General features: G+C 52.7%; 1 protein-coding gene across 1 annotated transcript; it reads right to left on the bottom strand.

The window, feature by feature from the left end:
- Window positions 1–7,268: 7,268 nt before the first annotated feature.
- LOC309684582 (sentrin-specific protease 2-like) lies at window positions 7,269–21,094 on the bottom strand (the record flags this gene model as incomplete). The annotated part of the gene is made up of 8 exons (XM_082500469.1): window positions 7,269–7,331; window positions 7,891–7,986; window positions 8,434–8,518; window positions 9,153–9,232; window positions 9,360–9,563; window positions 9,979–10,110; window positions 10,826–10,899; window positions 21,064–21,094. 8 exons carry the CDS (start codon window positions 21,092–21,094, stop codon window positions 7,269–7,271), a joined length of 765 nt encoding a protein of 254 aa, XP_082356595.1.
- Window positions 21,095–21,412: the final 318 nt, after the last annotated feature.

Here is a 21,412-nt window from a genome sequence, read left to right as displayed (position 1 = left end):
CCCCAGAAAAATTCAGGTGCTCTTGAGGAGCGATGGAGGAAGCACAAGTTAAAAAAAAACAAAAACAAAACAAACAAAAAAAAACAACACCCAAAACCGCCCCCAGAATTAATTATGGCTTGTCCAGAGTGACAAGTTGGGAGCAGTGAGATGCTCGGTGGGGGCTCGGGGGTGGGTGGTGGTGGGAGAAACAGTGCCCTGACCCCCACCTCTTGCTTTTCCCCTCTCCTCCCCAAGACTGCACAGCACAAGATGAGGGAAATGCTCCAGCAGGTGAAGCAGCAGGAGCAGAAACACGCTCCGGGAGCCCCGGCCTCGCAGCACAGCAAGGGAGGCTCCCGCCGTGCCGCCCAGCACCGCCCGATGAATGTAACCCTGCCGCCGGACATCTCCCTCCCCCCCTCCCCAGCCCCCCTCCCCCACCCCCAGCAGGTCAGGGGAGCAAACCAAAGACCCCCCCAAACACACAGCCCCCCATTCCCCGCGGCGCTGCGAGGATGCACAGCCGAGGGGTACGGGGAGGGCTCTCTCCATCCCACAGCCTCCCCCTTCCTCCTCCCTCGCCTCCCGACGCTATCCCTTTAGTTGGACTAACAGAGGCAGAGAGAGAGAGAGTTTTTAGTATTTTTCTTTTTTTATTATTTTTAATTTACTAAAAGCCACCTGTTTTTCACCTCAGGCACAGCCGGAGGAGCCGGAGGATTTTTCAGTTTTGTAAGGATTTTAATTTTTTTTTTTTTTTTCAGAGGGGGTGGGGGCGGGAGGAGGATGTTTGGTTTTTAGCCAAAGCCGGCTTTTCTCGAGGTTCAAGGACAGGAACTAGTCCAGTGGTTCTCTAATGCCCGGTAGAGCAGGGATGTAGGATTGCCAGCAGGGGGTGAAACCCCCCATAATAATTAAAGGAGCGTTAAAAAGCGATTTCTTAAGGGCTTTGAGAAGAGCAGTGCCTGTATGAGCCAAGAGAAGGGATCCCGTCTCCTCAAAGAGGCATTTCTCTTTCACGCGCCCTTTCCTCTTTGCTTCCCTGAGTCCCAAACTGGGGTTGGCATCTGCTGCGTCCCCCTGTCCCGGCTGTCCCTCTGTCCCTTCGCTCTCCATCACCGCCCCGACGCGGCTGAAAGATGCGGGTTGCAGGAGAGAAGGGGGGAAAGAGGGGCGGGGGGTGTCCTGGTTCCGGCAGGGATGGGGTTAATTTCCCCGAGGAGCCGGCAGGGACACAGGTATCCCATCCCCTGTGAGCCATGCCCGGGGCTGGGGGGAGCTCGCCGGGGGAGGGGGCGGGAAGTCGCGGCTGGGAGCGGGCTGCGGCGGTGCGGGGCCGGTCGGTGCGCGGAGGCGCTGTCATCGCGTCCGTCTATTCCTTTACCGCTGTTATTGGGATTGTTTGCCCTTCCCGTTGCTCTTCTCTTAAACTGCCTTTATCTCAACCCGCGAGTTTTTTGCCTTTTTCTTCCGATTTTGCCCCCGGCTGCGGGAGTGGAGCGAGCGGCCGCGTGGTTCTTTGTTGCCGGCTGAGGCCAAACCACGACGGGGGAAACACCGGATTTCCAAGAGGTTGTCAGCCCAGGGCTGGGGAAAAAAAAAAAAAAAAAAAAACCAACAAAAAACCTAGTAAAATTATTATTTTTTTTAAATTTCAAAAATAAAGCACACACAACCCCCAACCCCAGATGACACACACACATCCACACAGAAAAAAACACCTCAGGTTTTCATACCTCAGCACCTTGCGTTTGTGTTTCCCTTCTAGAGATTTTGTGTGCCTTGTAAAACTGATACTTGGAGCTTTTTTTGTTGTTTAATTTGTTAAAAAAAAAAAGACGAGTTGGAAAAAACGATCTCTACCGAGTGTGAAGCAGGAGAAGGAAACCACTCCCACGGGTGCCAATGCTCTTCCGTAGTCTCCTTTGGCTAGCTGAGAGCCAGGGGCTGTTCCTTTGGAGAAAGCTTGAGAAATGTTAAAAAGGAGAAAAAAAAAGGGGAAAAAAGTGGTGGAAAGAAAAAGGGGGAAAAGAAAAAAAGCAAAAGAAAAAAGGAGAAAATAAAAAAAAAAGGAGAAAGAGAAAAAAGGGGGGGAAGAAAGGCGGAAAAAAAAGGGAAAAAGAACCCCAACTCAAATATAAAAAAAGGTTGTAAGGAAAAAAAAAAAAAAACAAACACAAAACAAAACCAAGCAAGGAAAGTGGTGAAAGCCGCTGGGAAGAGGAGGGACGAGGGACGGGAGCGAAGCGGGGGGGGGGGGGGGTGAGGTGGCGGTGCCAGTGTGGCCCCAGGGGCTGTGACACCATATTTTTGTCCTCTACTGCAAAGTGTTCCGTGAAAAAAAAACAACCAAACCCCACCCAACGACAACATCATCACAAGAAAAAGAGAAATCTCTGCAGCTCACACGAGCCTGAGCTTGCTCTCCGTTGCGCTCTTTCCAGTGTCTCGGGGGGGTCATGGCCGAGCTGAGATTGGGGGGTGGTGGTGGTGGGAGTTTGCCCCATGGCTGTGATGGGGGGAGAAGGGGTGGGTGGGGAGTGGGGGCTGTGCTGTGGGGTTTTTTTGGGGTGGTGGTGTTTTTTTGCCAGGCGCAGCTTTACCCAGTGGCTCGGGGAGGTGTTGGCATCAGGAAGCCTGTGCTGAAGCGGGGTGGGGGCCTCGCCGCAGTTGGTTAGCAGAGCCAAAGTGGTTACTAATGGTTATTAATGGTGCACTAATTACGCCCGTGTAACTGGGAAGCTCAGATGCCCCCAGTCACCCACCCCCATCCCCCCCCCCCTGTGCTTCTCTAGCCAGGCGAGCGCTGGGCGTCCCCCCCGCAGGAGAGGAGCGCACCTCCGGGGTGGGTGGAAGGGCGTCACCCAAGAGGGAGAGGACCAAGATGGGGCTTGGGTGTCCCTTGGGGTGGCCGGGTGGCGGGTTGGGGCTGCTGGGGGCTGCCACGATGAGGGACACCCCCACGCCTTTCTCCATGGCTTCCAGAGCTCTGCTCCCTCCCTCCCTCCCACCCATCCAGTGCCACCGGAGAGGTGGTGTCCCCCCTCCCGGGGCGGGCAGGGGCTGCTGCCACCCCACCTAACACCTCAACACACCAAACCAGGTTTCAGCAGTCACAGCCACCCGGGCGCTGCCAAGGGGGCAGCAGGGGCTCCCCAAAGGGGGCTTACAGAACACAGAGAGCGTCCGTACACCGCTGACCCCTCTCCAGGGGCGGATTTTCGGGATGCTGCTTGCTCATCTCACCGCTGAACAACTCCCCGATTGCCCCTTCAGCACATTGTGACCATCGCTTCGTGGCTTTTGTGCTCCGATGCTCATCCTGGCTCCAATCCTCTTCCTGGGGGATTGTGAGGGAGCAAAAAACCAGATCGCTACATCCAACTTTTTTTCAGTTAAATAAAAAAAAGAATAAATCACCCTCTCTCATTACCAGGTAGAGTTTTGTTCCATTAAGGCTCTTTTTATGAAAATAAATATTTAAATTATATAAAGAAATAAATACTTCTCTTTTCACATTAGATAACTCCCTGGAGACAGCAAAAAAACCCCACCACCACTGTGCACGAGTGTCCACCAGGGCTTTATACTTTTGTGGCTCTCATGTGCCAGGCCGTCGAATCCACACAGTCCAATACAGTCGGTTGTCCCTCTCCTCCTCCTGGCTGGAGGCAGGGCACCTCTACTGTTGACCGTAGTACCTACGATTATCAGATCGGTTCCTACATGGTCCATAGAATCGCCTACCGTAGGTCGGAGCAGCCTTCCTCCTGTAAGAATCCTTTCTTCTATCGGCTTCATTCTGCAGCTCAAGCACCCGTGCCTGTAGGGCTGAGGTAGGTTCTCCATCCCACTTCTTCATGTCTTCTCCATATTCACAGAGGCAAACCCACAGGATATCTCGCATCGGCTTTGATTTGTCTTGAGTCGGAGGGTGGTTTTTCTCTTGAGTAGGAGGGCGTTTCCTCTTAGCAGCTGCAACATGAGTCTGTACAGGGAAAGCATGGAGTTTTTCCTCCACCTTGGTTAGTTTATCAAACAGTTTATCGGTTTGCTCAACTAATTTCTGGGTCATTTGCTCTATTTTCTCAGTCAGTTTCTCAGTCATTTTCTTGGTGGTCACAGTCAGCTTTTCTATGGCTGCCACAGAGAAGGGACGAGAGAGACTGTCTTCTTACTGTCGTACCTTCTTAACCCCTTCATTTACAGTTGGTGTGTCAGTATCGGATCCTCCCCAGACCATTGTTGACAATGTGTGGGAATATGTTGATGGTGCACTTTGTACAAACTTTTTGAGCAGAGATCGTTTGCATGGCATTTCATCAGGGTCTACTGTCGCTTGCCCATCACTATAAATCACCTCTCGCACAGGCAGTTCTCTCAGGTACTTCATACCTTTTCCCATGTTGGTCCATTTACTTGGACGGCATTCGATATCGTCCTTGAAGGGATACCTGCGCTTTATGGCTGACACCAGTCGCCTCCAGAGACTGAGAGTGCTTGTCTTTCTCCCAATTTCTTTATCAATCCCCCCATCCTTGGCCAGGTTTCCCAATCGCCTAGCTTCTCTGCCATCTCAGTCTAGGGTATCTGCCCCGCTATCCCAGCATCGGAGCAACCAGGAGACAAGTGTTTCGCCTTCATGACGACTAAAGTCCTTCCTGATACTTCTCAGATCTTTCACGGAGAAGGATTGAACAACTCCCTCTACATCTGAGTCCTCCTGTGGTGAGGCTGCCCTAGAAGGGGCCTCTCCAGCATCTGCTCTAGAAGGACTCTGGCCTTTGTCTGTTTTCAAAGGTCTCTTTCCCTTATCTGGTCTTGAAGGACTCTCCCCTGGATCTTCTTCAGAACTCTCCCCCAAGCTATGTGACTTGAGGTGGTCTTTGTGGTAAGGGGCAGGGGAAGGAGTTGACCTCCTCTTCTTCCTCCTGGTTACCGGGGCAGCTTGTACCGATTTTGATGGAGTTTGAGTAGTTTTGGTACTGGTTGTAGTGGCTGCAGTAGGTTGTGCCGGGAGAGGCGGCGGCGTGGCTTGTGCCGCTGCGGGGGGGGCGCGGCTTGTGCCGGGACGGGCGGCGGAGGGGCCGGTGTTGTTGCGGTGGGGGGGGCGGCTGCCAGTGATGCCGGTGCCGCTGTGGTGGGGGGGCGGTTGCGGCCGGGCCGGGCGGGGCTGCGGTTTGCACCGCTGCAGATCGCCGAGCGGCTGCGCGGGTCTGAGTGGCGGCAGCGCATGGTCCCCTACGGCTTCCCCTGTGCCCATGTTTCCTATGAAACCACCCCTGCAACACATTCAGGAGCACCAACAACAAAATCACGATCTTGAGAAGGTACCAGAGCCCAAAAGGTTTCCATGCCCCAGCTCTGAGGGTGTCACATTAGCATAAGTATCAAAGGGCGAAGTAAACATTCCCCAGGTAGAACCGAAAGTATAATTAATAACAGAATCCATCACCTGATGCCCGAGATATACAGGTAGAGCCGTTACCCAACTCATCGTGTTATACATCTGAATTGCGAACCACACCAAAACAGCACCTTTAAACCTTCGCATAAAAAGACAAAGAATAAATGAAGTTTGCAACACCTTTGGCAGGTTAAACCAAGTTGACTGCATTAAGGTCCAACAAAGCTGTTTAAAGGCATGATACACGATTTCGTCTAAGAACGACATGATGCAAGCTGTCTGTTCTAATCTCTGAGCAAACTGGAATTCAAACTATTCGGGCAACTTATCACAGCTCTGGTGGAGCACTGCTCGGGCCCCACGTTGGGCGCCAATTAATCTGTCATGGTTTAGGCCAAATCCACCACTGGGGACCCGAGGGACCCCAAACGGGACCAACAGATGCTCCCCTCTACCCCTCTTCAAAGAGAGAGGCAGAGGAGGAAAAAGAGACTTAGGAGTTTAGAAGGAACTAAACTACTTTAATGAAATATTAATAATAAAATAAAAAGAAATAATGAAAAATATATACAAAACTGTATCAAGCTCCCGAGATGACAATCACGTCACCGGCTGGCACTGGGGCAGTCCCAGGCTGAGTCCCCCTCAGACATCGGCCATTGAAGGAAGAGCACTGACCCTTTGATCCCTCAGCTTTTATACTGAGCATGAGGCAGATGGGATGGAATACCCTGTTGGTCAGTTTGGGGTCACCTGTCCTGTCCGCTCCTCCCTGCAGGTGGGACCCCACTATGCTTTTCCGCTTCCGACCCTCCAACGGGGCAAATCACAAAGTTGTTTGGCCGTGGGGGGTATAGCAATGAGTATAAGCAGAGCCTCTCTGCATCCCACGCCCGGGCATCAGCTGTAACCATTGGTCTGACCTCTCTGAGAGAGTGAACACTGTCTGCACAATATGCAGTTAACTTCAGTAGTTAGAAGAGGCCCCGCTAAGAAGCGAAGTTACTGAACAAAATTGGTTCTGTTTTACCTCAAACCAGGACACAGGTAGAGTTTCGTTCCATTAAGGCTCTTTTTATTAAAATAAATATTTAAATTATATAAAGAAATAAATACTTCTCTTTTCACATTAAATAACTCCCTGGAGACAGCAAAAAACAAACAACCCCAAACCAGCCCAAATGACAGGGGCTTTGGTGAGAAGTCAAGAGATGGTAAACGCTTTCTTTCCGTGGTCATGACAAATCCAGTTTTAGGAATCAAGTAGACGGTAGATATTCCAGAAACAGAGGAAAACTCTCTTTGAGGAGACGGTAGTTCAGCACGTTGTCCTTGGGAAGGTAAGTTGGGCAAACACGACTGTAACCACCACCATGGATGTTTCCCATTTGTCTGTAATGTGGTCGCGTGCGCTGTGAGGCGCGAGCGTGCGGCTCAGCCATGGAAGTTGACGATGTTCCTTCTTCACTCTGCCCTTAACGAGGTCACACCCATCTTTCTGGCTCTTGCTTAAGGTGCGTTAGCTAATTTCAAAGAGAGTTACTGTCTCCAAAATAAGGGGGGGGTGGGGTGGGGGGTGGTGGTGGGGAAATAAACTGTCTTAACCACTACTTCATAACTTGAAGAGGAAAACTTGTGTACCAAAACCCCAGAGTTACTGTCTCCAAAATAAGGGAGGTGGGGGGAACAAACCATCTTAACTTCTACTTCATAACCTAAAGAGGAAAATTCATCTAAGAAATGTAACTAAAGGTCTAAGAAAACTAACTAAAGGTCTAAGAAAACTAACTAAAGGTCTAAGAAAAGTAACTAAAGGTCTAAGAAATGTAACTAAGGTCTAAGAAATGTAATTAAAATAAGAACTCTAATAGTCCATGTGTCACAGCAGCTGTTGGTGGATTATCTCCCACACCATCTTCTTGCGGAAGTATGGCATGTGAGTCTGAAAAGAGAAGAGAAATCCATTAAATAATGACATCACGGTAGAAAGAGGCAGCAAACAGGCATAAACGCCCAGCGGAGTCCTTAATATGAAGTTCCCTTTAAGAACTGTCAACCGTTTGGGTACAACACCCCACGCGGCTCCTAAGAGGGTGACACGACAACCCGACAAAACCAGATTGACTTGACTGCGCGACAGCTTACACGCTAATAAAAGACCGGTGTAAAATGAAATCAATAAAAATAAGCGCTGTCTTGACTGGTCAAAGGGTAGAAGCCATTTCTCCAAAAGATACCGAGCCCAGATATGCCAAACCCGCTGGCGGCAGTACCTTGCCCAAGAGGAATCTCACCGGCAGCAGCTCCCAAAGGCGGGGATGGAGAACCACAGCTCTGCCCTGCCCAGGCCACTTGGAAGTTCTGACCCCAGCAACTACGCACCGAAACGGGGCACGAAACCTCAGCCCCTGCCCCGGACACAATGAAGAGCTGCTGCCTAACCTCCCTGGCTCCTGTCCCTGGGCGAGAGGGGCTTGGAGGGGTTTATGACCTTCACTCACCTGGCTAAAGTTGAATGGTTTCTCTCTGGCGATGTACTCGGCGTATTTGCACATAAAGACGCCGCAGTCGCTTCCATTCAGCTGCTGAGGGATCTCCTAAGGAATGCAAAGAAGATGGAGGATTTCCCTCTGTCTCAAAAGAAAAGCAACTTGGAAGCAGCGCACATTACCCACACCGACACTGCGCTCACCGCACACTCCTGACCCTACTTGCCTAAATCCCCGATACCCACTCCCGCCCACGAGGAACAGACCCAGTTCACTGCTCACCATCCCTCCCCTCTGCCTCCCGGACTCGGACACTACGATCCAAATTTTTGGCAGGCCCAGAAGGCGCAGCAGCCCTCCCCCCTGCGAGGTGTCTCAAGGTTCGCACCGCCTCTTTCTTAAGTGACCTTTCTTAAATCCGGTCTTTAGGGACTGCTTTTTACTATCAACTCCTCGAGAAACATCAGCTCAACCCTTTCTTTGCCACGGGCCAGGATCTGGGCCCCAAAGAAGCACTTACAGTTCCCATTTCAAACCCAAGTGGTGCTCACGTACACGTGGCTCCATGCTGTGAAGAGTCCACTCTGAAACATCCAGCTCCAGCTGTCTTTTTTCCCAGCTTTCTTTTTGCAGGTATTGGCTGGTTAAAACAAAAGGAAAAAAAAAAATCCCTTTTCATCTCTGTAATTTAGGCCAACAACAAAATAAAGCGGCTGAAGGATCACAGGAAGACGGACGGCAGGACGGTAAAATGTCAGAGGATCCTCACCGCAGCTGATTTAAGGCTGATTTTGAGGAAAAATCCCAATCTGAAACTTACAAACACAGGGAGAGGCTGTGAGCTAATGGTCAAGAACGAGGCCAACGACTCCATTGCTTCGGAGAGGTCAAAAAGCCCCAAATCACATGTTATCAGAGCACAAAGAGACAAACCAAGCAAGGAACTGTAATGCCGTAATTCCACCGGGTGCCTTGATCCCACATCCTGGGCTCCGACTAACAAAGTCGGCACACGTGTGCCACGGGGCTATGGCGTATTTGGCTGTGCCTCTCACGGGAAGGTGGCAGAATCCAGGCACCCCAGACCCTGGGTGCAGGGGACGCTGTGACAGCAGATAAGCAGTCGATGCCAGACAAGTCGCAGCAAGCAACTCCAAGATTCCTGCTTGGTTATCTACAAGCCACGTGAAAACTGGCAGTCGCCTTACAGGGACTAAATCTAAAACCCCTCTCCTCATTCACACCAGAAAAGCAGTGACGGAGCGGTTACTTACAGCAAAGTCTGACAAATCTTGTCCCCTTTCTGCCCAAGCGAGTCCAAGTACATGATCGTGTTCTTCCTCAGATCTATGACCTGTTATTAAAAGGTGACCGTTAGGCAAAGCACAACCTTGTGCCGCACACCCCCCAACACCTACATGACTTCTCTTGCCAGTTTTTGCTCCCCGTCCAATTCTAAAGGAAAAGCCCGTGGGACTCACGGCTAGTGTCCAGTGTGCTCGCGAGTTCACAGGCACGAAGAGGATGTCCTGCTTAAAGACATCGACACTCTTGGTCCACCTTCTGACCGACTCGTAGCCCCCAGATGTTAGTTTTGGATAAAAGAAAGTACTAAACGCGTGGACTGCTGGATAGCCTTCCTTCTTCCCTCTTTCCATCACCAGACTCATGTAGAAATTAACGACCTGCACCATAAAGAGGAAACGTGAGGTGTCAAAATAAGACGCTGCCTTCCCCAACGAAAAATACAGCACCACCTCTGTTCTGGCCACCCTTAAGCACGCAGCGCAGAGAACTCCAGCCTCAGCTGGAGGCTTCTGTTCCCAGGATTTCACACGGGGCTACATCGGCAGTTTGATCAAAACACCTGCCACCCACGCCAATAACCCGGACGAACTCCTGGAAGCTGCGTCATACAAGAAGTAACGGAACTTCCCGAAACGCTCGACCCTTCAACACCTCAAATAAGAAGTGTACAGAGATTTCTAGGCTCTGCAGCGGAGGTCGTCAAAGAACGTTGACGCGACTTCTGTACAGGGCGGAGGGGTATTTTTCAATAAAGGCTGAGTGAGACTAGCCCTGTGCTGCAGCTGGTTTTACCTCATCGTTTAGCCAGCAAAGGTTCCTGAGCGTGTGGATGTCTTCGCGAGTGACCTTTAGTTTGAAGGCACTGCTCATGATCTCATCTGGCTCACCTTTGCCAAATGCGGCACTGACCTCTCTCTCCATGGCCTGAAAGGAACAATTCAATGGGGAAGGACTTGTGAAACAGAGCATGGAGCACGCTGACCTGGGGGCAGCTTTCCACTGAAACACGGCCTGTAAATTCAGCTCAGGTGACAGAGCAACTGCCTTCGACGGTTTCCTGCCTCAGTGAGCGATAGCGCTTTTGCCTTGCTTGGTTGGTTTCAGCATCCTAACTTTGAACTTCACAGCCCAGGCTTGCTGCCGTTTCTTTTCACCAAGGACGTGGGGATAAAACCCGTCAACTTAGCAAACACGCTCAAGCAGCTGAAAATGGAACACAACTCTGGCAACCCCCTTTCCCAGGTGCTGCTGCGGCCCTCGCAATACCCAGGTTTAAGCCAACCCCAGCGGGCATCCTCCGTACCGAGGCAGCTAAGTCAGGAGCCTGAAAGAACGTGAAGGTGGGGGACTTCAAAGGGAACGGCAAAGGGGGAAACTGAGGCAGCCGTCCCGCTAACAGAAGGCCCACAAACCCTTAGGGCAGCACAACTGAAGGAGCGCGGGGAGCACACAAAATCCTTCAAAGCAGCTTTAGTGCTGACCCTCGCACTGTGAAGCCACAACCACAGCCACTCGCTAACAGGTTCAATGCAAGTTCTTCAGATTTCAAAGCGCCTTAAGAACCACCGAGAAGAAGAGGACTTCCTTGCAGCTCTGCCACAACCTTCTCTTTTGTCTCACAGACTGTCGCCTACGGTACCTCTGTGAGCGGAGGAAAGCGTTCCGCTGTTTTTCCCAATCTTGGCACTTTCTTTTCCTCCACATCGAGGCTGGCTGACTTTTTGGACGGAACAGGTGTAGGGTGTCCTCGGAATAAGGCATCTTCTAAGATTTCTGTGCCACGCTGCCTCTGTTAGACAAACGGACGTTAAGCTAGCAATCAAGCACAGATTTGTTGAAGTTTCTGACCACAAAGAGCTCTATTTTCCTTGGGAATAACACAAGCTTACCCCTGCGATGGTTTCTTTCACTGCTCCTTCCTCTTCCGCAGAGTTTTCTTCTGGTGTGCAGTACCTGCCAGGAGAGGGAGAGAGAGAAGTGAGCTCTATATCCGTCCTGTCCCATGGAATTCTCAAGAATTCACCCTCTGGACAAGAAAGGCTTTTGCAAGGCCTATTCTGACTAGCCCCGGTTGCCACACATCAACATGTGACAATATCGCCTCAACTTCCAGCACCGGTCTTTCTTAGCAGCAGGACTGGGATAGAATGAAGAGCTGGGAGCTTTGGAAGTTTGTTTTTTTTTTTCCCATCTACTTGTACAAGACTCCTTTTCCTTCTCTTTATCAGTTGCATTATTTGGAAAACAGGGAAGCAACCAGCACTTCCTCTGTCGAGTGCTTTGTGATCTGCTGCTGATAAACACTGCATGCTGGGTGTTCTACTGCAAGGTATAACAGGAACATCTGCAACTAGACTTGCACCCAAACAGAGTGAGCTTCGGGAAACCAAGACCTGTTTCCATAAAGACCGCAAAGCCGTCGCAACTCACAGTCCTGCCAGCTCAGACAGCCAATACCAATGAGGCCGCTGGCCTCTCAAACCCAACTGCACGCTGCCTTTTTCCCCCTCCTAGGCAAACCCCAGGCATCCTTTGGGACTTACAAAGTCCCCAAAACTGCCTCAAGTCCCACCAGGCTTTACAAGCTCTCTAATCCTTCTGCTTAGGATGCGGGTTTCCAAGTGAAAGAAGTGAAATGTCAGCTCATTGATGGCTCGGCAGAACGACTCACAAACAAAAACGGATTCTGCACATCCAAGGGCAACTTGGGACGGCCACCACTCGCACCCTTACTGGCTTTCTTCCCACAGCAAACACCACACCAGCACAACCCTCTTTGTCACGCAGCACGGCTCTCGCTTGTGTTGGAGATGCAACTGGCTTGCAAGCAATTCCGGAGCCGCAAGCTAGCTACTTCTCTTTCACAGCACTGAGACGATCAAAGACCGTTGGTCATCTTCGAGACTCTACCAGCGGCTGAAAGAGATACACGCGCAGAGCCAAAAGGAACAAGAAGCATCATTAGAAGAGACTCTACCTGATCGTATCACCTCTCTGCGACCGCTGCGGGCAGCAAACATCTATACATTCGACACCTGCACAGAAAAGCAGTAGTAAGAAAACAAGAAGTCGACTTTCAATCACCATCAGATGTACACAGCTCTCCATTTCTGAGTGATAAATAAAAAAAAAGGAAAAACTTTGAAGGATGACGGTATGGTCAGGAAGTTCGAATTCTGGCAAGCACTTTGAACTCGGAACGTCATCTGCGAGTGTGTAAGAAATGCCCTATTCGGATTTGACGTCTACCTACAAAGTGGAACGGATTGGAATCATGGGGATACTCACCGGTCCTGAGTGTTGCACGTGGATAGACGTCTCCTCCGTATTTTGGTTCTTCCCGGTGACTCACAGTCGCCACTGGTTCCTTGGAGGAGGCTTGAACACTTTGGGGCAGGAAACAAACAACAGAGGAGAATCACAATTTTTATACGGGGGGCATTTGTTATCAGTGCGTACCAATTCACGCTGGCTTCTGGGGTTTTTCTTTAAGAAGAACAAAATATTCTTTGCACATCCGACAAATATCTGCATTAACCTGAGGAGGCCACTTTACTCTGTGGGACAAGACAGCGTTCATTTCAACCAGCCCTGACCAATTCTGCTCAATCTATTTGTTAAAGGTTATGCTGACGCTGAGAATGGCAATGTCCACAACATCCACACTGCTGGGACATTTTACTTCAGACCTGCCCTGCACTGACCTCAGGGACTATATGCTCAGTAGCGGTTGGAGTGCATTAGACACCTTCCCCAGGAACTTCTCTGGTTTAGCTTCCTCTGAAAGGAATCTCTTTCTCAGGCTCCAGATCTGCTCCAAAATATGAGCCAAACCACAATAAGCAACGACTGGCAGATGAGACGCCGACAGCAGAGTCTTGACCTGCTCTCAAATGCAGTGCGCTTAAACTCAGCGCACCCAAAATTACATGAGAAACTCTCTTCTGTATCATTTTCATGGTATGGATTTTCATCTGCAGTGGCGGATTCTGGCGCAGCGCACTCCTTAACTGGTGGCCTCAGTGGTAAGAAGCTGTCTGGAGCAGCTTTGATGCTCTGTTTGCCCTTCCGGCTTGTGCTCAAAACATCAACGGCAAAAGAAACGGTATCAAGAGAACATTCCAATGTGCACCTCCACCACCACCTGCTTTGTCAAGCACGTACACCGATGACGATGGAGACAGACACGAGATGTTTATGACTTTCAGATGAAGACCTGCTGTCTTCAACTGGCTAATGGGGAAGTAGAGAGAAGTAAAAGTGAAAATCACAACAACTGCCTTGAAGATACGCTGTTGATTGTGTCCTCAGCCTCCTCTCAAGTTCAACGCTTCCTCTTACCGCAGACCTTTAATCTCTAGCTAATCTCCTGTGTCAATTAAGTAGCTGGATTTAAAGAAAAAGTTTAATATTGGTTCTTCGGGAGGGGAAGCAGCTGACGACCTCCCTTACCATAGGCAGTAAACCTTTCGGGGAAGAAGTCAAAGAAAACGGAAGGATTTTTACCTCAGACGGGGAATTGTCTTGTCAGGACGAGAGAGTGGTTCCTTAGTCAAGCGAGCATGGGTCCCACACGGCATTTGACCTACGAGAGAAGAGCGTAAGGCATGGGTAAGTATAAAAGGAAACTGAAGAGGTTTATGAGTTTACAGTAACGAGCTTCACCAAAGATAAATTGTCATTTTCTCTCTCACATCATCATATGATTTGTGTTATGTCACTTTAGGACATTTTCAGGTTTTCACACCGGCAACTGCAGCAAGTTGCGCGCACAAGGTATTGCCAGCCGAAACCTGAAATACAAAAGGCTCCTCAGGATCTACTACCTAAAAGGACCATTGAAAACAATTTGCTTCTGGCAAGCTAACAGTGGACCTATCAGAACGGAAGGACTGCATCCAAGGCAGCTCTGGTACCGAGACGACCAGATCGACGCCCGGCTCCACTCCAGAAGCAATGCGAGGATGCGGGTAAGAAACAGAGGTCACGCTCAAGTATTCCCAGATGCTGCCTCGTCCCGTGCCTGCCATAATCCCTACAGAACCCTAGGGGTAGACTTGGACAGTACACAAGGTAGGGTGAAAATGAAACAAGTCGTATAACTTGATGTCAGCCTTACCAATTTGCAGCACGGCTACCTCGAGTGACGAAAATCGTGGTCTTTTAGTGGAAGGCTCTAAAGAAGTGGACCCAGGCTTAAAAGAAAACAACAAAAAAGCACCAGCGTGAGTGTAACCTGAATGTGAATCCCAGCAAACACACTTCCTGAGGCGTAGTCAGCTCTACTATGACTTGGGGACCATGACTTGCTGGTTCAGATTGCAGAAGGCGGCAAATCTTGGCAGGACCTTTGACAGGTACGCTTTAAATTTTGAATACAGGCTCTCATATGTGCAGCAATTAAAAGAATACAGTCTTGTCACTGAGTTATCACTCAGTCGGCTTCTAAACATTCCAAAGGGTGATAGTTCGGCCCTTGAGAAATATATTGTGTACAAATAAGAGTTAACGACTCTCTCAGGAACGAAGAACTAGAGCCCGACAGTCTCTTAGCCCTCTAATCCCATGGGGCAATAAGAAAAACTGCACTACACCTTTGAACCAAACTAGGCAGTCAAGGTGGCTCATTTTTACAGAGCCAAAGTCCTACAGGAACGCTCTCCTGGACTGGTGGATAATGAGCAGAAAGTGGTTTATCCAGAGCAAGTATGCAGTTTTTCTTGTCAGGTAGTGTATATTGATTCCTTAACCACAAGCTTGAGAAAGAGAATAACAGTTTGCAAACACACTAAAACTATAAACTTGAACCATTCTCAAGTATCTGGAAGACAACAAACAGTTTGCTCCTCCCGCAGCTGCCAGTGCCGGAGCAGAGGACGCAGACTTGAGTAAGGCAAACCCAGCCCACATTAGAGCTGCCTGCTAGAAATGCAAAAGAACCACCTACTGCTGTACAGGCTCAGAGCAGGCTCAACCTCAAGATGCAGTAGGGAGAGCCGCTTGCTCTCGCACCTTGCACAGACCCTAACATTTCAAAGCCCTCGCTAACCTCTTCCGCAGACTCTGTGCCGGCAGCATCTTCGCTGACGGAAGCCGCCGGGCGTTTGGTTGCCTTGGTCGGCAACTGCAGCACTGCAGAAACTTCAACTTTCTCTTTCTGCTCAGAGATGGAAGAATCTAAAAAACAAAGACAGGCCGTATAAGAACAGGCTAGAAAACCAACAGAGGTACATTGCGAATACAGACAGGAGGGAGCACACAGCTTGGATTTAAGATACTCTTTCTGCTGACAGGCGCGGGCTCAGCGCCAGAGACCTGGGCTATCTCCTGCTGGCAGTAAAAGTATTGGGCCCTGCCACAGTCACCGCAGAGAACGTCCGTCATCTATAGGGCTAAGCCCTACCGGACACCCTCAAGCCATTGGCTATAGGCATAGAGAGCCACAAGGCAAGAAGCCAACAGCTTGAAAAGCCACAGTTTCAGGAACAATGCCAGAGCACAAAAGCCAGACTTTTCCAAGGGACACGAAACCTCAGAAAAATCGGGCATATTCAGTACTTGTGTAATGTGCGATACCTGATTTTTGCTTTTTCGGCGGAGTCTCGTCATCATCATCATCCACAACTATGCAAACGCTGAGGAAAGAACACACACAACAGTGTTTTGCAACCCTAGGGAAGCTCCCAGCAGGCTGACTTCCCTTCACAGGGCCCAAACTTCCCAAGTTACTTTTCCTATCCCAAAGGTCTCCCCCTCCAAGCGCCCCTGGGATCATCTCAGGCACATACACCTAACTGCAGCCCTCCTCAACACCCCCCAACCTCTCCCAGCCAACGACCGCTCGCAGAGAGCTAATGATCCCGCTGCAGCACATTAGGCCTCTTTGGCTCATTCCGTTAATGCTTCCCAACATTTTACCTTTCTTCCTATCGCCAACAAATTAAGTTCGTTTCGGAAATCCCTACACTGAGTTGCAAAGAAAAGTCTAAGGAGGACAGGACATAAAAGGTGGGAAAGCAACTCGGGCATACGCCCACTTCAATCACTTTGTCCTTTGGGAATGGAGCACACAGGTTGGTCCGAGGTGGGTTTTTTCCTCTCTTTGCCCCCCCAAATGTCAGGACAGCCGGATCCTTTGAAGAACTCTTTGGTCTTTCTTACACAAAGGAATTTCTCTTGAACTGTTATGCCCCCGACCCCTGCTGATAGCATTGCTTCTGGCCGGGGAGATGGGGGGGGAGTGGGCGCCGGGGCGATGCCCGGGGGCGGCCCTGAGGCGGCGGGGCGGCTCGCTGCCCTGGGGGGCGGCCTCTTGCGCGGCGGCGGGGCCGGGGGCGGCGAGGAGGGCGCCGAGGGCCCCCCGCAGCCATTAGTGGAGGGGAGGCTGAGGGGGGAGAGAGGGGCGGGGCGGTGGGTGCGCGCGCGCAGGCGCGCCGCCGTCTGTGCTCTGCCTGAGGGAGCCGTTAGCGGCCGCCCGGCCCGCTTCTGCCCCTGCCCTGCGGTGGGGCCGGGCCGGCGCCGTCCCTCCCGGCCCGCCTGGCCCTGCTCTGTCTGGGGGAGGCGCTTGCCCTTCTCCGGAAGCCCCGAGCCGGGCCCCGGCTGGCAGCTGGGCGCCGGGAGGCCGGGGAGTGCCCGGAGGAGGGGAAGAGGCCTTCGGGGAGAGGCCCCCACGGAGGCCGGAGGGGCCCCCCAGAAGCCCTCCAGAGACGGAGGGGCCCCCCAGAAGCCTCCCAGAGAGCGGAGGGGCCCCTCGGAGAGCGGAGAAGCCTTTCGGCGTCCCGCAGGCCTGAGGCGAGCGACAGCGGCCGGCGGCGCGGGCTCTCGCGCGCCCCCTCCTGCCTCCTCTGCCCTCGGTGGGTGAGGGAATGCCAATCCCGGGCTTACCGAGCCCTTTCCTGCGCGCTCGCACGGCGCTTTGCGCCCCTCTGGCGGGGAGCTGCGCTCGCTGCACCCGGCTGCGCCATGGCTGCGGTGCGACTGGAAGGACGCGGACTGCGTTCGGCGTTCCACCATGGTGAGCGGCTGTGACGGAGCGGCGCCCGACCGCCGGCCGCGGGCAGCCCCGCTCGAGCCGCTGCTGCGGGGGCCGGCGAGCGTGTGGTGAGCGCTGAGCTGTGTGCTGGGGGGTTGGGCTGGCTCTTGGGGCGCTGCCTTGCTCCTAAGGGGGCTTTGAAATGCGGTGCTCGCCCCTCGTTAACGAGCTGTTTCCTGTGGGGTGGAAATGTGCGGGTGTTGCTGCAGCCCCGTCCTGGAGAGGCTTTTTTTCCAGGGCTGGGAGCGAGAGCGGCGTCCAGGCTGGGCAGGGGAGCCGGGTCTGCTCGTCCTCCAGCTGAGCAGTGGTGGTTTGCAGGTAGCATCCGGTTGCACTTGCTGGAATGCAGAGCAGGAGAGAGTTGTGTCGTGGTTTTCCCCTGCAGATGCGGGACACGGGCGGCAAGGTGGCAGCGTGGGGGGAGTGGGGGTAACTGGGAGCCCCCGTCTGCCTCCCAGCCCCATGGCGCTGGATGCAGCTCAGATGCACCCACGCTCTGTGAGGGGGGGTTTGAGGGCCTGAAGGGTTGTCCCCGTGTCCCTGCCGGGCTTATGGTGGTATCTTGCTGCTGTGCGTGGGTCTGGGGGTGGCCGGGAAGGGTCTGGCATGCTGGGGCCATCACTGACCCTCATTTTCTCTCCCACCATAGAGCTCCTCGGCGGAGCTCTCAGCCAGCTCTCGGCGGAGCTCCCCCAGCCAGCGCCTTCCCACATCAGCACCCTTTAGGTGCCTGTCCCCCCTCTCCAGGAGATCTTTGCTGGGGCACCTTGGGAGAGTGGGCAACCACTACCATGGGATGGTGGGATGGGGACAGCCACCTCCTTTGTCCCCTGTCCAGCTGGTGCCCTGACCCTCTCACTCTTCCATGCCCCCGCAGCTTCCGGAGCAAGAGGTTGTGAACGTGTTCATCGGGACGCAGGCGGTGGGGGCCATCATCGGGAAGAAGGGGCAGCACATCAAGCAGCTGGTGCGGTTTGCGGGTGCCTCCATCAAGGTGAGGAAGGCGCTGCGGGGCTGGTCCTGCGCTTCGTGCCTCAGTTTCCCCTCTGCACTGCCGAGGTCAGGGAATGGGAGTGTGCGGGGAGCAGTTTTGCTCCCCAACTTATCACAGAACGGTTGAGGTTGGAAGGGACCTTGAAGATCATGGAGTCCCACCCCCCTGCCCTGTTCAGGGACACCTCCCCCCAGCCCAGGTTGCTCCAAGCCCCATCCAACCTGGCCTTGAACACCTCCAGGGCTAGGGCAGCCACAGCTTCTCTGGGCAAGCTGGGCCAGTGATTCACCACCCTCACAGTGAAAAATTTCTTCCTGTTATCTCCTCTAAATGTCCCCTCTTCCACTTTGAAGGCACTCCGCCTCGTCCTGTCACCCCATGCCCTTGTAAAAAGTCTCTCCCCAGCTCTCCTGTACCCGTTGGCATGGGCCCACCTCTCCCGCCTGTGTTTAGTAGAAGGCCAGATGCTCGGTGGGGGCTCAGGGGTGGGTGGTGGTGGGAGAAACAGTGCCCTGACCCCCAACTCTTGCTTTTCCCTTCTCCTCCCCAAGACTGCACAGTGCAAGATGAGGGAAATGGTCCAGCAGGTGAAGCAGCAGGAGCAGAAACACGCTCCGGGAGCCCCGGCCTCGCAGCACAGCAAGTGATGCTCCTGTCGTGCCGCCCAGCACCGCCTGATGAATGTAACCCCACTGCCGGACAACCCCCTCCAACCTCCTCCACCACCGCCAGCAGGTCAGGGGAGCAAACCAAAGACCCGCCCAGACACACAGCCCCCCATTCCCGCGGCGCTGCGAGGATGCGCAGCTGAGGGGTACGGGGAGGGCTCTCTCCATCCCACAGCCTCCCCCTTCCTCCTCCGTCGCCTCCCGACGCTGTCCCTTTAGTTGGACTAACAGGGGCAGGTTTTGGTACCTCAGCACCTCACGCTTGTGTTTCCCTTTTAGAGATTTTGTGTGCCTTGTAAAACTGAGAGTTGGAGCATTTTTTCATTAATTTTTTTAATAAAAAAGACTGAGTTGGAAAAAACCATGTCGAGCGAGTGCGAGGCGGGAGAAGGAAAGCAATCCCAGGGGTGCTGACGTGCGGAAAGAAACTCCCCAACTCGGGGCGAGTTACAAAGCAGCATGTTTATTGCAGCGCTGGGTGCAAGGGGGATGGCTCCCAACTCGCCCAGGGGCTGGTAAAGCAAGCGTTCCTTTCTGATGCAAAGGCGTACGTATTCATTAGTGTAGGCTGGGAATAGGCACCACTCTGGTCATGATCTGTGGGTTGTTGTGGAGGAAGGCTCCCAGTCTTCCTGCCGGTGTACTTTTCCCCTTTGGCTCAAGAGTGCTGCTGTGGCTGAGCTCTGAGCCGCCAGACCGGTTCTCAGCAGATGGTTACTTCGCGCAGACAATAAGGCCCTGAATAGCCCTTCCTGTTCTCTGGGTGGCTCTGGGTGGCTCTGCTCCTCTGCTGCTTCTAAGGTCGGGCTGCCCCAGTGTCATCATTGAGGAGCCTTTTGTCTATCCAGTTCTCACTTGTGGGTGTTCCTGCCCATGTCAGTGCCAGAGCTCTTCCGTAGGCTCCTTCTGCTAGCGGAGAGCCAGGGGCCGTTCCTTCAGGAGAAAGCTTGAGAAATGTTTAAAAAGAGAAAAGGGAAAGGAGGAAAAATAAAGTGGGAAAATGAAAAAGAGAAAAAGAAAAAAAGGGGGGGAAAAAGGGGGAAAAAGCAAAAAAGGTCAAAAGAAAAAAGGGGTAAAAGAGAAAAAAGGGGGAAGCGAAAACATATTAAAAAAGAAAGGTAGAAAGGAAAAAAAACCAACCAAACCAAGCAAGGAAAGTGGGAACAGCTGCAGGGCAAGAGGAGGGACAGGAGCTGGGGGGGGGGAGGTGGCAGTGCCGGCGCCGACCCCGGGGGCTGCGACACCACGTTTTTGTCCTCTACTGCAAAGTGTTGTGTGAAAAACAACCAAGCAAAACCCACCCAACGACAACATCAAAAACCAAAGAGAAATCTCTGCAGCTCACAGGAGCCTGAGCTTGCTCTCGGTTGCTTTCTTTCCAGTGTCTTGGGGGTGTCACGGCCGAGCTGAGATTGGGGTGTGGTGGTGGTGGGAGTTTGTCCCATGGCTGTGATGGGGGGAGAAGGGGTGGGCGGGGAGTGGGGGATGTGGTGTGGGGTTTTCTTTGGGTGATGGTGTTTTTTTGCCAGGCGTCGCTTTACCCAGTGGCTCAGGGAGGTGTTGGCATCACAAAGCCTGCGCTAAAGCGGGGTGGGGGCCTCGCCGCAGTTGGTTAGCAGAGCCAAAGTGGTTATTAATGGTTCTTAAGGGCGCCCTAATTATGCCCGTGTAACTGGGAAGCTCAGATGCCCCCTAAGCACCCCCCCGGTGCTTCTCTAGCCAGGCGAGTGCTGGGCGTCCCCCCCTGCAGGAGAGGAGCGCACCTCCAGGGCGGGTGGAAGGGCATCACCCAAGAGGGAGAGGACCAAGATGGGGCTTGGGTGTCCTTGGGGTGGCCGTGTGGCGGGGTAGGGCTGCTGGGGGCTGCCACGATGAGGGACACCCCCACGCCTTTCTCCATGGCTTCCAGAGCTCTGCTCCCTCCCTCCCTCCCACCCATCCAGTGCCACCGGAGAGGTGGTGTCCCCCCTCCCGGGGCGGGCAGGGGCTGCTGCCACCCCACCTAACACCTCAACGCACCAAACCAGCTTTCAGCAGTCACAGCCACCCGGGCACTGCCAAGGGGGCAGCAGGGACTCCCCAAAGGGGGCTTACAGAACACAGAGAGCGTCCGTACACCGCTGACCCCTCTCCAGGGGCGGATTTTCGGGATGCTGCTTGCTCATCTCACCACTGAATGACACCTCGGTTGCCCCTGCAGCACTGTGTGACCATCGCTTCGCGGCTTCTGTGCTCCGATGCTCCTCCTGGCTCCAATCCTCTTCCTGGGGGATTGTGAGGGAGCGAAAATCCACATCGCTACATCCAACTTTTTTTCAGTTAAATAAAAAAAAAAGAATAAATCACCCTCTCTCATTACCAGGTAGAGGTTCGTTCCCTTAAGGCTCTTTTTATGAAAATAAATATTTAAATTATATAAAGAAATAAATACTTCTCTTTTCACACTAGATAACTCCCTGGAGACAGCAAAAAAAAAAGCACCACCACTGTGCACCAGTGTCCACCAGGGCTTTATACTTTTGTGGCTCTCAT

This window comes from Vanellus vanellus (genome assembly GCF_965231255.1).
Source record: "Vanellus vanellus genome assembly, contig: HAP1_SCAFFOLD_33, whole genome shotgun sequence".
In the NCBI taxonomy this organism is placed as follows: domain Eukaryota; kingdom Metazoa; phylum Chordata; class Aves; order Charadriiformes; family Charadriidae; genus Vanellus; species Vanellus vanellus.
The sequence above is the reverse complement of the archived record's forward strand: the minus strand, read 5'-3'. Positions and strand labels throughout refer to the sequence as shown.